Raw genomic sequence first — 17,063 nt, forward strand, 5'->3', positions numbered from 1 at the left:
AACTGTGATCATGGAAAGCTGAATGTCACAGGCCCCAGCCAAATTGTTCTGGGCTATCTTTAGCTTCTTTAGTACCATTCATTGTCCACCTCTGTGTTTGACCATCAGGAAATTCTTTTGGTATGTACCAACAAACCACTGCCATCTACAACCTCGGGGGACAGCCTGTGAGGCCTGAGGCCAAAATCTCCCTGCTTAGTTATAACTCCCTACCTAAAATCTCCAGGAGTGTATTTGAAGAGTGACATTCTTTTGCTATTACCACAAAAAGTCATAGAACTGCCACCAAGTAAGACTACGGTATTTGACAAAACTTGAATCAGTTTTCTTGGGCTCATTATTTGGCTCCAGAAGAAACTCTTTATTGAGCTGAGAGCTATACTTTGCACTAACACTATGAAGTATCAAGTTTAAAGTCTTTATTTTAAAAGGTATAGTATTCTTTAAGAACAGTACCATATAGTGAATGGCATACATGCATTTGAATACCCACACCCACACATGGGATCGTGTGCCCTCATTTTGACAGACTGACAATGAGGTAACAGGGTGACAGGTAAGCACCATCATGTCTGTACCTGGCTTTTCACATGAGTTCCATTCTGGGGTCCGAACTCAGGTTCTCAGGCTTAGTTGCAAGCACCTGACCAACTAAGCCACCTCTCTATCTTCCCAAAAAGATATCTTAAAAATTCATTTTCCATTTTCATTATTTTGTGAGATATAGGTTGTTCTCAACTCATAAGGCTTCCTTTAGTTCAACTAATGGAAAACAGTAGACAACAAGCTGGTGGTAAAAACTGAGAAGAAACACCACAAGGAGACACCTTGACTTGTACCATTCACGAATGACCTGTGAACAACACTGAGCAAAATGAGAATAGCACAGATGACATCATCCAGAGAATAACCAAGGAGCCCCATATTTCTGCTGTTCTACAAAGCAGAGATGGAGTAAGCAGAGCCTGAAGAATGTGGCATAGTGTGGTGCCGTGCCCAGCAGAGATCCACTGGTGATGCCACTTCTTCTCCTGAAAAGCCTGCTACTATGTGTACGACAACCTGTAGGTTACAGATAGATAGATAGATAGATAGATAGATAGATAGATAGATAGACAGACAGATAGATAGACAGACAGATAGATAAGATCTGGCACACCCTCACAGGTAATCTCTTTAGGGGTGAGACAGCAATAGCCAGTGGAGTGAAGCCTGGGGCTGTGTACAGTTCCAGAATTGGCAATCCATGACTGCTCTGTACTTTGTAAATCTGTAGAAACAAAGATGAGAGGCTTGGCTGAGTGCCACTGGAATGTCTAGGATACCATGATGTCTCAGAATCCTACCAAGTTTGGTGCTATAGCAAAAGCACGTGCAGTTCACTTCAACATCAGACAAATGAAGACCAGATTAAGTTACTGCAGTAAAAATGACACAGAGGTGCATTGTGCATTTGTTTTAATATTCATGTGTATTACGAAGGATAGTCTTTGCCTCTTCTACTTCTTGATCACAGGACTCAGCATACAAAAGCCACCTCAGACAAGATGTCTACCACAGCTTTCTATCTGACTGGGTTGTTGTAGGGAACTGGCACTTACAGGCACGCCTCTTCCACCAGGCGTCTGCCTTCCAAAATCGGCAAAGGCTGGGGTGAAGTCGGGTCCTCGGGGTAAAATGCGAGGGTCCAGGGTTCGCATCGGCAATCTGGGCTGGTTGATCTGCACACATGAAGAAGCACAGAAAAGCTTAAAGCACACATGTCCCTGTGCATTCAGTGCCAGAAAGTTCCCACAGAACAATGATGCTGTGACCACTAGGAAGGACGTCAGTGGCTACCCCCAGGGATGATTAGGATAAGACTTGGGCAACAAGGGCTTTACCCATATATAGCCTAACCCCATGACCCTACTCTACTCTGTTTACTTAATAAATGAGCCCCAACTATAATAATTTTCATCGTGCACCATATAAACCAAATGTAAAGAGGAAGGAAGCTGGCGCTGGAGAGACAGATCACAGGTTAGAGCACTTGCTGCTACTCTTGCAGAAGACTGGTGTTTAATTCCCAATACCCAGATGGCAGTTCACTACATCCATAACTCCAGGCCTAGGGGACCTGACGAGTTCTTCTTGCCTGTGTGGGCACTGGGCACACATGAGCTACACACGCATACATACATGCTGTCAAACACCCACATATATAAAGTAACAATACATACGAAAAACTTAAAAGAGGAGGGATGTCTGTAGCTTTGCAAAGGACTAGGAACTTTAATGACCTGAAGTAACTATTGGGAAAATTTTGATATATACAATATGTGATTTATGTCGCCTGCCACTGAAGTTTCATCTTAAATATTTTCTCTGGTTTCTGATCCCCCCCACCTGTTGCTACTCCTTAATCAGTGTTTAGAACCTAGGGGAAAGAGCTCTATGTTTACAGCCTTGAGTCTTCCAACTCACAGAAGTTTATCACATCACTAGGAGCAAGCCACTATAAATAGACACATTAATACATCTCTAAGCCAGGCGTTGGTGGAGCACGCCTTTAATCCCAGCACTCGGGAGGCAGAGGCAGGCGAATCTCTGTGATTTCGAGACCAGCCTGGTCTACAAGAGTTAGTTTCAGGACAGCCTCCAAAGCCACAGGGAAACCCTGTCTCGAAAAACCAAAAAAAAAAAAAAAAATCTAAAAACCAACAATCAGGGTTAGAGAACAGGCTTAGCAGTTAAGAGGACTTATTCTTGCAGGGGACCAGCACCCATATGGTGGCTCACAACTATCCTCAACTCCAGTTCCGGGGAATCTAACAGCTCTTCTGGCCTCCTTAGGCACTGGAAGCATACATGCAAGCAAAACTCTCATATACATAATGAAATAAAATTTAAAAGAAACAACAACAACAAACGACAATAACAAAAAATCAGTACCGCAGTACTGATTTACTTACTAAAAAAGACAATAATAATTTGGATGCTCGTGACCTAACAATTCTTAAGAGCTGCTCACTCTGCTCCTGCCTACACTAACACTCAGAACACGCGCTCCCTCCCAAGCATGCTGCTTACCTTGTCGAGAACCACGTCACTGATGGGAGGCAGACCCTCTGGTTTTTGGATACAGGCAGGCATAAACTGGATGTCCAGTAGGAACTCCCTGTCATATTGCTTCTTGCCTTCTGTATCCGCAGGCTTCCAGGACTCTAAAAGAGCAGCATAAGCAGAAAACATTTGTTTAAGCATGTTTTAATACCTCCGCAAGGAAACAAAGGAGCCGACACAAAAAGTCAACACAGGACGACAGCCTGAGAAACGAACACTCCAAACCAGCCTCAGTTCTTCCAAACCTGGGAACCCTCTAAATATAAAGACAACTCGGAGCCAGGAGCAAACACTTGCTACACTTCCTCGTAAGAACCTCTGGCCAGGCTTGTAAGGACACACAATAGGGCTTAGAGTGCTTATTAAACAACCCGAGAGCTTACTGGGAAAAAAGGTTGGCATGTAGCTGTTCACATGAAAATGTCATTTTAAAGAAAAGATGAAAAAACAAAGCACTTGAAAATTTTAAATTATGTGTATATGTGTATGTCTATGTATGGGTTTGTGCACATGAAAAGCAGTGCCTGCAGAGGCCAGAAGAGGGCATAGGATGCCCTGGAGCTGGAGTTCCAGGCAGTTGTGAGCTATTTGAGGGGTGAGGCTGGGAACTGAACTCTGGTCTACTGCATGGTCAGTCAGGGTATGCTTTTAAGGGTGGAGCTATTTCCAGAACCCCTGGCCTTACCTTTATTATATAAAATTAGAGGAATTCTATGTGAAATTTTATTGGACAGTAAAAGTAAGCCACTATCTATCTCTCTCTCCTTCCCTTTTTGCTTTGACAAAACTCATTAAAGTCAAGCAGCAGTCTGCGGTGGTGGTGATGGTGGCTGTGGCCCACACCTTTAATCCCAGATGGAGCAGGCATATCTCTGAGAAACCAGGCCAACCTGGTCTACGAAACAAGTTCCAGGACAGCCAGGAAAAACCCTGCCTTGAAGGAGTGAGGGGAAATCAAGCCCCAGATCATGTCATGGTAGCAGGTTAGACCCTGTGTTCTAGTTATTCCTACCCTAGGACATCATAAACCCACTAATATCTCTAATGCTATGAAAATATTTTCAAACTAAATCTGCTTTACATAACTATATTTATTAAAAAGCGGATAACTTATTGAGATCTAGGATTCAAACCATCCCATTTCCAATCTGTAATGCTACACACTGAATGACAAGGTCAAAGGAAATCAGATAGCTGGACCCTGTAACTGGGCAATCAGTGTTTAGTGTTCTGGTACAAGACTAGATTGCCAAATGCAAGCTAAAACACTGTTCCTGAAGTTAAAAAACAACAACAACAAAACAAACAAACAAACAAAAAAAAAACCAAGCTTTTATTTAGACATTTTTTTTGTTGTTGTTGTTTAATAGTTGCAAAATTCTATGCGCAGTAAGAATGTAATGCTCTGATTTCAAAAAGCCCACCGACAGGAGTGCAGTGGTACCACACGCATCAGGCCAGGCCTGGTGGTACATGCATGTAATCCCAGGTCTTCTGGAAGCTGAGAAACAAGACTGTGAGTGAAGATCAGCTTGGAATACAGAGTGAGTCAGTTGTAGCCTGGGCAACATCATGAGAGAGTGAAACGCACAACAGGGTCGCATCACAGCTCAGTAAAGGAACAGTTTTTCCTAGCATTAAAAATTGAGTAAAAAATTAAAAAAAAAATTAGTACTTTGAGGTGGGAAGTGTATATTCCTGACCACACAAATGTTCAGAGAGCCTGGGGAAGTGAGAGGGGTAGATATAATCAAGATGCACTGTATTTGTTTATGAAAATGTCTAAGAATAAATAACTATTTTTAGAAAGTGACAAGCCACGAGTGGTGGACTGTGCATGTAATCAATCTCTCAGCAGGGTGAGGGAGGCGGATTGACACAAGTTTGAGGGCAGTCTGGGCTGCATAGTAAGATCTTGCCTCAAATGAATGAATGAAGGAATAACGACTTCATAAAAATAAACACAGAAGGGACTGGAGAGATGGCTCAGAGTTTAAGAGCACTGACTGTTCTTCCAGAGGTCCTGAGTTCAATTCCCAGCAACCACATGGTGGCTCACAACCATCGGTAATGAGATCTGGTAACGCTATACGTAGTAAATAACTTAAATAAAAAAAGATAAACACAGAACTTAAGTCTCTCAGAGTTATACTTGTTCTTAAGACAGAAAACCATAGTGGCATTCTTCATTTATTATGCTTTATAATAATACTGCTTATTGCTCTGTGATTTCACAGCCTGTAAAAGGAGTTAAATGCAACAGTTTGAAACACCCTGGCCTGGGCTATCTCCAAGTCTCAAATTTTTACATTCTAACTCTGCAACTTTACATTGCAATGATAGAGAGGAAAACTTTTTACCAATCCCAAACTTCCCATCCAAGGAGCCACCTCTCCACTTACCTAAAGCAAGTCCCTCTATAACATTCCACAGCACTCATGGTTTACAGAACCAGCAGGTGGTCTGGTTTGCTTACTGAGGTGCTGAGGACAGAGTCAGCCCTCTTTCATGCCATGTCGGGGCTTGAATGCAACCATGGTGCCCAGATTGTGAGGGAGCCAATGCAGGGATGACCACCCTACCTGCAACATCTCCTCTCTATGAGGTTGTGTCCATTCTACCTGGCCAGGTGGTCAGGAATGCCCACCATCTGGGCACTGGTTACAACAACAATACCCATACAGACCAAAGTAAAGACAAAAGCTGCTGCTCTGACTAGTGCCATTGGTCAGGACTCTAGATTTACTCATCACCAACTACCATCTTGGGCTGACCTACGAGTCCTGTTAGTCTTACTTACGATAAACTTCTGTTACCAGTATTTTTCTCTGTGGAGACATTTCCTTAAGACTACACAGGAGGAACCCCAGAAGGGACACCGGAAGCCGGGGCCAACTTACCTGCTTTAAACGGGAATGGGATCCCATCACCAGAACTATCGGTAGAGCCTGAATTGGCATCTCCTCCTTCCCCCTCAGAAGGACTCTCAGCACCATTGCGTAGAGGCTCAACTTCTTCTCCATTTTCTTCCCCAGCTTTCACTCTTTTGAGGGCAGAGGAGTCTCTCTCAAAGTGAAAACCTTGGCTCATTTTATCTGTCTCAGGTTCAAGTACTCTATCATCTGGAAGTTCCTCGTCAGCTTTAGGCTAGAGTGCAAGGTAACACAGACTTCACATTACAATATATATAATAAAGGCCTACACCTATCCCATCAAAACAAACAAACAAACAAACAAAAAAACCACAGGAAAACATGCCACTCACACTCAGTGTCTGAGCTCTGGGCATGGTACAAGAACCATCTTGCCACCTGACACAGACAATTCAGACAGCTATTGAAATGCTATGACCTGGAAATAATGGAAGCTAACTAGAGGCAAGGTTAGCATGAAAGAACTGATAATTCTTTTTCTTTCTTTTTTTTTTTTCTTTTTTTTTTTTTTTTTGAGACAGGTTTTCTCTGTGTGTAGTACTGGCTGTCCTTGGAACTCACTACACATACACCACGCTGAACTCAACTACTGCCTGCCTCTGCCTCTAGTGGGCTGGGATTAAAGACGTGTACCACAATGCCCAGCTAAAGACTGCTAATTCTTGAAAGCTGACAACCATAAAGGAGTCTTGGTCAGAAATGAAGCAAGTATGTTTCTCTTGCCACCACAGCTCATCACAAATCAAGAGACACTAGAGGGCAGAGGCTACTGAACACCTCTGGCTTTGAAACAAGTTCTTGGGGAATTAAAGTCCTGCAAAGATAATCATATTCTCCTTTACAAGGAGGCCACAAATTTTGTTTTAAGACAAGGTTTCTCTGTGTAGCCCTGGCTGTCCTCGAACTCACAGAGATCCACCTGCATCTGCCTCCCAAGTACTGGGATTAGAGGCATGCACCACCACTGCGAGGCTTGAGGCCACAAGTTTTAACTCTTCAGAGTATGAGACTATGTATGAATGAAGAACACACAAACACACGCACACGCACACACACACCATTTACATAAAAAAAAAAAAAACCCAGAGCAATAGACTCTCTGGGGAGTCTATTTTATAGGCCAAGAGAAACTGTTACACCTCAGTTTATTTCTACCAAAAGTCTTGGTGTTGAACAGTATGTCGAAGGTGTCCATGAGCAGCTGAACTCTTGAGCCACAGTTCTCTGTGAAGTGAAGCATCTGGTAACTGGGGCACCCTGAATGCAGTCTTCCTACTAGCACTCACAAGAAAGGGATCCCCAGAGCACTCAGCAGACAAGCCGGGGGCAGCTGTAGCTGAGCACTATCCTACACATATGCCTGTCTGAAGATAGGACTCTTTGCCTTACCTGATTCATGGTAAATCAATTTTGTTAAACTCAAACATGTGTACTTTACCACTTTAGTACTGAAAAATACTAAATGTTTCTCTACAATACATCAGATAATGAGGAAAGACAGATTGTAAAGTCTTATTAATAGGTATGGACGATCTGAAAGACATATGTCTACTTGAAAGCATGTGTGAGCCTACACACACACAGTGTGTGTGTGGGGGAACATACAGAATCTATCAAAAGAAACTCCTGAATGCCTGAAAGTTGAAATAGTTCAAAACATGCTTTGACTACATAAGAACTTGAGTCAAAAACAAACAAACCAGGAGTGAGGATGCAGCCAGGCAGCAGTATGAGTACCTGGAGTATGTGAAGTCTTGGATTCATATAAAGGGAGCAAGGGGGAAAAACACTTAATATTTACTAAAATAAATTCCAGTAGTAGGGAGGATGAAGCAGGACAGATGCATCATGGGTAAACTGCCTCTGCAAGCTTGAGGACCCATGTAGCCATTAGCAGGATGGTTCAGTAAGTAACGGTGCTTGCTGAAAAACCTGATCCAAGCTGGACATTATGGCAGGGAGGGAGAGAGCGCACGCTCTCTCACTAGTCAATGTCATCCTAGGCTACATAGCAAATTTTCTAAAATCAGTAGCAGGTATCAGACACAGACTTTAAGACTAGCCTGAGATACATGCATGAGACACTGTCTTAAAATAAAGCAAGCAACCTAAACATTCAAATCAGACATAAAATACCAAGAAAATGGACTAGACATGATCTATTTTTTTTTAAGTAGGCCACTTTGAACTTCTGAAAAAGAAGACTGGGTGAAGCGGCACTGTGAGTGAAGGGCCAGGCACTCTAGTATGCTCTAAGTAAATTCACAATGAACATGAAACAATTTTCCATTTCAATGCGAGTCATGCAGGAGATTTCCACTGCCACGACTTCTAGGAGGTGGGACCATGTATATCTGTCACTACACCACATCACAATTTTTTTAAGGTACATTTCATAACTTACTGATTATGGTGTTAATCGTATTTGTTGAGTATTTTGTGGGTGTGTCTGAGACAGGGTCTCTCTTGGTTTCATTTCTTTTTTTTTTCCCTTTTTTTAGAAAGAAAATTATTTTCCACCATATCTCAATTTTTAAAATTCCTATGACCTTGCAAAATGTGGAGATGAAAGCCATTTCCTAAAACGAGTAGCAGGTAACCAAACACAAACAGAGTGATGCTTGGAAATTCAATCTGCAACCACAGACACCTGTGGCATGAACAGTAAACCACAATATAAGGACACAGTCACTGAGGAGATACATAAGGCTGCAGGGCTCAACCTTTTCCAACAGGAAAACTGAACGCAGATTCCTCTCTTCTAGCAGTGTGAAGCCAATAAAGTGTCTCCTAGCCAATGATCAGCCTTGTTTACTCAAAAAATCTGAGGGAGCAGGGATGGAGGCACAGAGCTTTAATGCTAGCACTCAGGAAGCAGAGGTAGGGTAGATTTCCAGGCATTCAAGGGCAGCCTGGCCTAAATAGAGAATTCCAGGCCAGACAGGACCACAGAGTGAGTCCTTTCCTCAAAGACCAAAAAAAAAAAAAAAAAAAAAAAGAAAAGAAAAAAAAAAAAAGAAAAAGAAAAAAAGAAAGAAAGAAAAAAAGCGTGCGGGGTGGGGGTGGGGGTGGTGGGTAAAAGCCAGATACTGTCTCTCCATCACAGGAAAGTCAGGCTGATAACGGTGTATCTAGTGACAAATGAAGGGCCTGAAATTTTTTTTTAAAGACAAGATCTCCGAAGCTGGCCTTTAACCCCTGACCTGCTTCCTAAGTGCTGAGATTACAGGTATACACAGCACTCACATTAGCGCTCAGTTGGGGACTGAATCCCAGACATCCAGCAGACTAGGGAAATCAACTACTAAGCTGTATTCCCAGCCTGAGAAGCCCTGATATTTAAATCCTATTTTCAGATGCCTCAATCAGCAAACTTCATTGCTATTATTACTATATATTACTGTGTATGCATGTGTCCGTGTGTGTATATGTGTGTGTGTGTTCTGTGTGTGTACACACATACGTGTATGCACATGCGTGCTTCTCAAAGAGCAAATGCCACGATTTGGGTTTAAGGTCGGAGGACAATTGTGAGGCTGGGTTCTTTCTTACCATGTTAGTCTTGGGGTTTAATGCAGGTTGTCAGCCCAGCATAGCAAGTACTGTCACATGCTGAGCTATCTTGCTGGTTCTTAAGGAGCAATTTTAAAATTAGTATTTTTCTCTTCTTACTTACTTTCTTTTTTTTTTTTTTTAAAGACAGGATTTCTCTGTGTCACCTTGGCCATCCTGGAAGTCACTCTATAGACCAGACTGGCCTTAAATTCAGAGATCCATCTGTGTGTGCCACCAAGCCTGACTAAAAAGTGTTTTTTTGTTTTTTTTTTCTTTTCCTTTTTTTGGTTTTACGAGACAGGTTTCTCTGTGTAACAGTTCTGGCTATCCCGAAACTCACTTTGTAGAGCAGGCTGGCCTCGAACTCAGAGATCACCTGCTTCCTCCTCCCATGTGCCACTACCCCCTGACAAGTATTTTCACGTACCCATTTTAGGCTCTAAATGACTGAACAAAATATTTGTATGGATACCAATATATAGTTCCGAACAAACCGCCTTAATTACATTATTTCTAAAGGCTGAGAAAATAATGTAAGAAAGGGGGAGACGAAGATAAAAGCGTAATACACTGCTCTGATGATCCGTATTTGAGGAAAGAAGTCACAAGACTACAACTCCTGAGTAAAGACTACACAAAAAAGAAAAACAAATTAAAATCATAAAAATAATTCGTGTGTGTGCACATGCACACGAGTGTGTGCATTAGTGCGAGCACAGTGCCCACAGAGTCCAGAAGAAGTCATCAGGTCCCCCAGAACTGGAGTTACAGGTGGTTACGAGACACCCACTATGGGGGTTAGGGAACAAACTTGAGTGTTCTGGAAGAACGGCCCATTCTCTCACCAACTTAGCCACCCATCTAGACTCACTACTTAAAATTCTACAATATATGGTTAGTAAGTGGCTGCTTCCCCAGGAATCAAAGCAGTCCTCACACGCTTACAACATGATAAAGCAGGGCTACAACAAATTCTGGCCCATGGTTTAGTTTTGGCTCACCATGTTTCATAAATTGTACAAGTTAAGGATAATTTTTTATTCTTGCTACGACTGATGTAGGCGGCGGACTTGTCTGTCCCACTAGCCAGTTCCCAAATAACCAACACAGACACCTATTAATAAACGCTTGGCCAAAAGCTAACTCTTACATTTTAAACTAACTCGTATTTCTTACCTACAGTGTGCCACATGGCTCAGTACCTTTTCTCTGTACAAGTTCCTCTCCTGCTCCTCAACATCTCCCTGGAAACTCTGAGACTCCTCCCCTTCTTCTTCACACTCTTTCCACCTGCCAGTCCCGCCTAACCTCTGCCTGCCCACCTATTGTCCAGTCAGCTTCAGAGTGACATATGTTTACACAGTGTAAAGGAATATTCCACGGGTTGAGATACCAAAAGAAGTATGTGTCTTTTAAATACGAATTTTGGTGCCCGCCAATATGTTTACTGTAACACAGCCACACTTCATCCACTAACAGATTGTGAGTGCTGTGCAGGCCTTTAGAGTTGTGGTGGGAATAACACAGACCTCAAGTAGTTACTATCGCAACCTGAATGAAGAGGTCGCAACCCCCACACTAAATAAAAGAATAAGTATATGAAGGTATGGGAAGGGAGGTCCATCCATTCAGTATTCTATAACTCTTAGAAATGGGTCCGCAGCACAAAGGGCAGAAAGTAAACTAAAGTGAATGAACTGAACCCAGCCACATCTCCAGAGGAATCCACGTGTGACACTCAAGCCTTACCCGGACTGTGTGCGACTCCCCAGCCTCTAGGAAGTATCTTATCCTCTGCAGGAACATCATTTTCTCGTCAAGCTTCAAGGAAGGCACCAACTACTTGTACCTCTCTAACTTAGTGCTCAATCTTGAACCTCAGAAGCACAGTGATGTCACACTCATACACCTTTTTCAGTGGTTGCTAGGGAACTACTGTGACATCAACAGAGCATCGTGTACGGACAATAACAGGACAGTGGAAGCAACAAAGGATACTCTTAGCTGTGTGAACAAGATGGAAATTTTTATTAGAAACAAGGGCCTCATAAGAATATTATTTAAAAGCTGCCTTAGGCACACAAACACAAATAAATACAAGTGTGTCAAAGGGGCAAAGCTGAGAATTTTACTCCTCGGTTTGGGGTCAAGTTGCAAATAAACCCCTCTCCTCTACCAAGAAGAAAAATGCATCATCCCCTAAAATGTAATCATAATATATCTTCAGTAACATTTAAGAAAGTAAGAGCTTAGGTCCCGGCAAGACAGCCAGTCAGTAAAGTCTGTGCTAGGCCTAAGAACTATTTGACTTTGGGTCCCCACAACTCAAAAAGGAGGTAGGCATATCCCTGGAGCTCACTGACCAGCCCACTAGTTGATCCCCAGGTTTAGTGACGATGGACTAAAATATATGGTTGAAGTGACAGAGTAAGACAACAGCCAACATTGACTTCTGGTCTATACATACCTAATGTACATGAATGAACCTGGATACACACATGCAAACAATGTAGAAATATTACAAACAAAACAACAAATAAAACCAAAAATAACGCTACCATACACACACTTTTCCTTTTCCACCTAGGGAGAGTTGACTAAACTTGACTATTTATAAGAGATTCTCAAAGAAGAGCAGCAATTATTCAAGGAAATCAAATGTCACTAAAAGGCTTTAACAAAACCCCCCAGAAATTAGTTTTTGAGCTTGAGAGGCCAAGATCTGATTGGAAAACATTGTCTCAAGAGAACAACATCTCTTTATGAAATGACATCACTGGTCTCGGGGCAAGTTCAGGAGGGGTTGTCACTCACCTCTGCCTCTGCCTCTAACACCTCATCTGGGGTTCGGCTCCGATCTTTCGCTTTCTTCCATGTCTTTGGTGCAATGATGGCTGTCTGCACTGAAATACAAGATCAGTTCTGTTACTCACCTCTGCAGTCTGCTGGGGCATTGACATATCTAAAACATCCTTGCATTCAAACCCAGAAGCACAGAGAAATTCACCTATGACCAGGAGCCAGATGACGGCTGTGTGAGCACTTGTACAGCAGCAGTCTAGCGACTGCAGTGTAAGGTAAGTGTGTCAGACACAAACTCAGTTCTCCACCGCTGGCCTGGAAACTCCAACATGGCATGAGGAATCTGGCATGTGATTCAGAAGGGACAGAGCATCCCTAATCTAAAAATCCAGAATCTAAAGCTCTGTTTTGGGGGGTTATTTTTGAGACAAGATCTCACCATGAAGCACTGTGGGCTGGCCTGGAAATACATAGACTAGGTTGGTCTTGAACTCAGAGACATCCACATGCATCTGCCTCAAGAGTTTGAAGCAGCTGCATTTTCAGGTTAGAGACACTCCTCTAGTTAAATCTCCACATTCATGTCTGAACGGAAACCTGAGGTTTGAAAAGCTGCACTTACCAGCATATCAGATCAGTATGACACAGACTGGCTTGAGCGTTAAATCTACACCCATGTGATCATAAGCAAGGGACACTTCTTAATCCCCTGCAGAGGTCAGCTATACATCGTAAAAATGAGGTCAGTTAAGACTCAGGTGGTCAGAAAAAGATAGAGATATACAGTAAAAACAGAGTCAGAGGAAAAAAGGAAAAAACCTCTAAAAGTGTGTTAAAAAATATACATACATACATACATACATACATACATACATACATACATACATACAGGCTTGGAAGAGAAAAAGGACAGAGAAAGTCCTTGAAAAAGAAAATAAGAGTAGCTGGGTGTGATGGCAGACACCTTTAATCCTAGCACACGGGAGGCAGAAGCAGGCAGATCTCTGTGATTTCAAGGCCAGCCTGGTCTACAGAGTGAGTTCCGGGATAGCCAAAGATATACAGAGAAACCCTGCCTCAAAAAAATACCAAAAAAGTAAAAGAAATAGAGTAATAATAATAATCAAGCCATGTAAAGATGGAAGATACACCCAGAGCCTGGAGACTGTATGCTATCATGTTGTCTTTAAATTGTTTGACTGCTGAGGAAGGGCCAAGAGCTGCTAAAAGACATCTGATTATAAATGCTGAGGGATTCATCCAACCTATATATTTTGAAAATGCCTTGACTTCAAAATTTAAGTCTAAGGACATGCTACTCTGGGGAAAAAAAAAAGTTCTCCTTTTGATTCCATAGAAGATGAAAAGCTGTAGATTCCTTCCAGACTAACATGGTTTGATTAAAGAAGACCCCCTGAAGCAGTGGCCCAGGTGATCCAACATCCAGGACAGTTGAGTCGATGCGGCCTTGCAGATTACTAGAGCCAGGATTTGCCCATTGTTCTGGGCTTTCTCATGATCCCCTTGGGATTGACAGTGCCCCTAAAAAGAAGGAAGCAGTTTGGAGAGAACTACTCCCAAATTCATGAATATTTTGTATAAATGTCAGTTTTCCATTTAAACGGGGTTGGTTAGAAATGGTTAATGATCACAGTCAACCTCTCTCTCTCTTTAAAAAGCAGAATATGATATAGAAATAAATACTTTGCATTGGTATGGATTTTGGTTTACTGATACAAATTTAAGGTCAACTTTGTCATATGTATATTTCTACTCTTGTTTAGATATTGTGTTTATACAGCTCTTTTAAAAATGTAATGTATAATTAGATACAGATTACAGATAGTCACCTATAATAGTCAAAACTTATAGTTATGTTAGGTTTCCTAGATGTACAGATATACGGGTGCTGAGATCCAAACTGAGGTGGTGGAGCAAGGAGTTCCTGTCACAGCAGCAAAGGGTTACATGCCTGGCTGGCTGCCTCCTTCTTCCCCTTTGTTCCATTATGGCTCCCAGGTTACTGCTGGGTGCACACAGGCAAGTACTCTCTAGGTTAGTTAATTCTCTCTTGTATATCGCCAAAGAACAACTCAACTACATGTTTCTCAATCTTCAAGTCCTTCTCAAGCTAACAAAGTAGACACTATCCAACATGACAGACCCACTGCTTGTCAACTTCATACAGACACATTTCAAACCACAGCATTCCATTTGCAGCTCTTCCAACATGCATCCTCATCTCATAGTGGGAACTAGGCTCACGAATCGCCAGAAAGCACCAACACAGCCTTGTTCTGAGTCAAATTCCAAGTCTCTTCTGAGACTCAATGTAAACTCTTAGCTGGGAACCCTTGTAGAGCAATAAACCACGTTACACCTTTGTAAGCTACAAAGGCATGGAGGAAGCATTCTGGGAAGGGGATGGAGGGATACAGGAATATAAGCAAAGCAAGACAAAACCCGACAGAGTAAACACTGGGCCCTGTTAGCTCCATGCCCAGCACCTGAAGCAGCCATTGGCATGATGTGGCCTGCAAAGGGTATAGGAAGGCCCCTTCTATGTTGTCTTTACAGCCCAAGTGACCACGCTTGGGCTGACTCTGCTGTCTACAGAAGACATCTACTCTCCAGTGTTTCCACTGTGCCTTCTGCTTTACCCTCACAGCCTGGTGCACTGCTCTCTGTGAAGCTGCCTGCAGAGACCACACCCCTGCCTCCCTGATTAGCTTTGGGCCTTCCTCTGAACTCTGGATGGAGCTCTTGTGACTGGAAGCCCACAGAGGAGATTTATGAGACTGGTGACTTCAGGTCTGGATGCTTACAAGGCCAACATTCCTTGAAAGATGCCAAGGTGTACCAAGGCTTGCACAATAGCCAGACTCTTCTTGTACTGCTCTGGCTCTGGGTGGCCAAAGGTGGAAAACGCTTCCAGAGGCAACAGCCAGAGACCTGAGGTACCTTTTTTTTTTAAGTATTCAAACAAGTTCAGACCTTACAGTTTCAAACTGCTTCTGGGTCAGCAAATCATTACATGCCCCATGACACCTTTTCTATTGTCTCAGTGCAAAGTACGTGGCTTCTTGGTCTCCTTTCTCCATACCCACTTGGAGACAGGTTCCCACTATGCAGCCCTGGCTGGCTTAGAACTCTGTACAGACCAGGAAGGCACCGAGCTCTCAGAAATTCACCTGCCATTGCATCCCAAGTGCAGGCCAGGCCTGGCTCTGGTTTCTTTCTAACACATCTAGTGTCTTGGCTCTGGCTTTCTAAGCCCCCGCCTCCCCACCCCTGTTTCAGGTATTTTGTTTTGATTTGCTCCCAATTCTCACCCTAGACTCCTCTAGGGAAAGTTGGCTATAAGCATGCCACAGCCAAGATGCTGAGCTGCCTGGGAACTTCCTTCAGCAGGGTAATTAGTGAGTGACCTCTGAATTAGATCACAGTCTCAGGGCATGTGCAAAACAGAAAAAAACATTTGATGCAATATGTAACCCCACCCCACCCCACCCCACCCCTTCTCATCCTTATGGCAAACCTAGGAGCCCAACATTCACTGTGTGTGTGTGTGAGCGTGCACACACGGAGAATATCAGTGCCCCAGCTCTGTACAATGATTCCCCTACTGTCCACCAAGCCTTGCTTGCTGCATTCTGGGGCTTTTCTAAAGTTGTCCAAATTACATTATCAACGGGGCCAAGAAAAAAACACCCTGACCGTGATTAGACCCAAGACCCGGCTTGAAATTCCTCCAATTCCTGAGCTTGCCCCAGAGTCAGGCTGCAGAATCCCACCAATCCATGAGGTCCCTAAGCATGAAATCCCACCAATCTCTAGCTACCCAGGAAAGTTCCACCCAAGAGGAAAAACCCTATAAAAACTGTACCCTGTTCAGTTTGCTGCTGCTTCTCACCCTTAGAGGTAGCCACCACCCTGAACTTTTCCTTCCCAAGAAATCTCTTTAGGTGGTTTCTTGTGCATGTGACACTTTCTCCAGATTAGCCCAGAAGTAACAACTTTACCCACAGCTAGAGCAAAGCAGAGTGGTTACACTGACCTTAGTAGAGCTGTAACACTTTTGCTGGGAAACTTCCTCCTAGTGGAGCTGTAACACTGTGACACTTCTTGTTACACTTCCATTGGGGAAACCTTTCCTTGGGGCAAAGCTGTAAGCTGCTAGCTTACACGTCTCTGTGTTCCTTGGCTCCCAACCACCAGGATACCTTTCCATCAGAGCTGCAAAGCTTACATTCAGTCCACTAAATGTTGTTTAACCTTAGTTCACACTAGTATTCGGGGTGGGGGTGGGGTAATTTTTCAAAGTAAGTGAGTCATAGGGACATGACTGAGATTTTTTTTTCCTTGCAAAGAGAATGCCGTTTATTTCAGAGGGGAGAAGACTTATATATACCAACAGTAAATATATAGTAAGTAGTGAAAAACTGTAAAAGAGCTAAAGGTAAAGAACTAAGAAACTTCAGTCATTTAATTAAGAGGATTTAAGGAGCAGGATGTGGCTCTGGTGAAGGCACTTGCCATGAAGCAAGATAACCTGAGTTCAATAGGCCCCACAAGGGGCAATGAAAGATTCAACTCCCACAAGCTGTCCTCTGACAGCCATACAGTGTTGCAAATGTGTATACTAACAGAAACATACAAAATAAATGT

The 17,063-nt window shown here is 42.9% G+C and overlaps 1 protein-coding gene across 13 annotated transcripts in view; it reads right to left on the reverse strand.

The window, feature by feature from the left end:
- Positions 1-17,063, reverse strand: part of Eif4g3 (eukaryotic translation initiation factor 4 gamma 3) — a 205,253-nt gene that overhangs the window by 46,499 nt on the left and 141,691 nt on the right. For all 13 annotated transcript variants that reach the window (XM_035439492.1, XM_035439495.1, XM_035439496.1 and 10 more), the window contains 4 exons: positions 12,408-12,496; positions 6,006-6,252; positions 3,073-3,206; positions 1,602-1,721 (listed from right to left, as the gene is read on the reverse strand). In XM_035439492.1, coding sequence (XP_035295383.1) covers positions 1,602-1,721; positions 3,073-3,206; positions 6,006-6,252; positions 12,408-12,496 — 590 coding nt within the window. The remainder of the gene's footprint in view (positions 1-1,601; positions 1,722-3,072; positions 3,207-6,005; positions 6,253-12,407; positions 12,497-17,063) is intronic.

This window comes from Cricetulus griseus, chromosome 2, assembly GCF_003668045.3.
Source record: "Cricetulus griseus strain 17A/GY chromosome 2, alternate assembly CriGri-PICRH-1.0, whole genome shotgun sequence".
Classification (NCBI taxonomy): domain Eukaryota; kingdom Metazoa; phylum Chordata; class Mammalia; order Rodentia; family Cricetidae; genus Cricetulus; species Cricetulus griseus.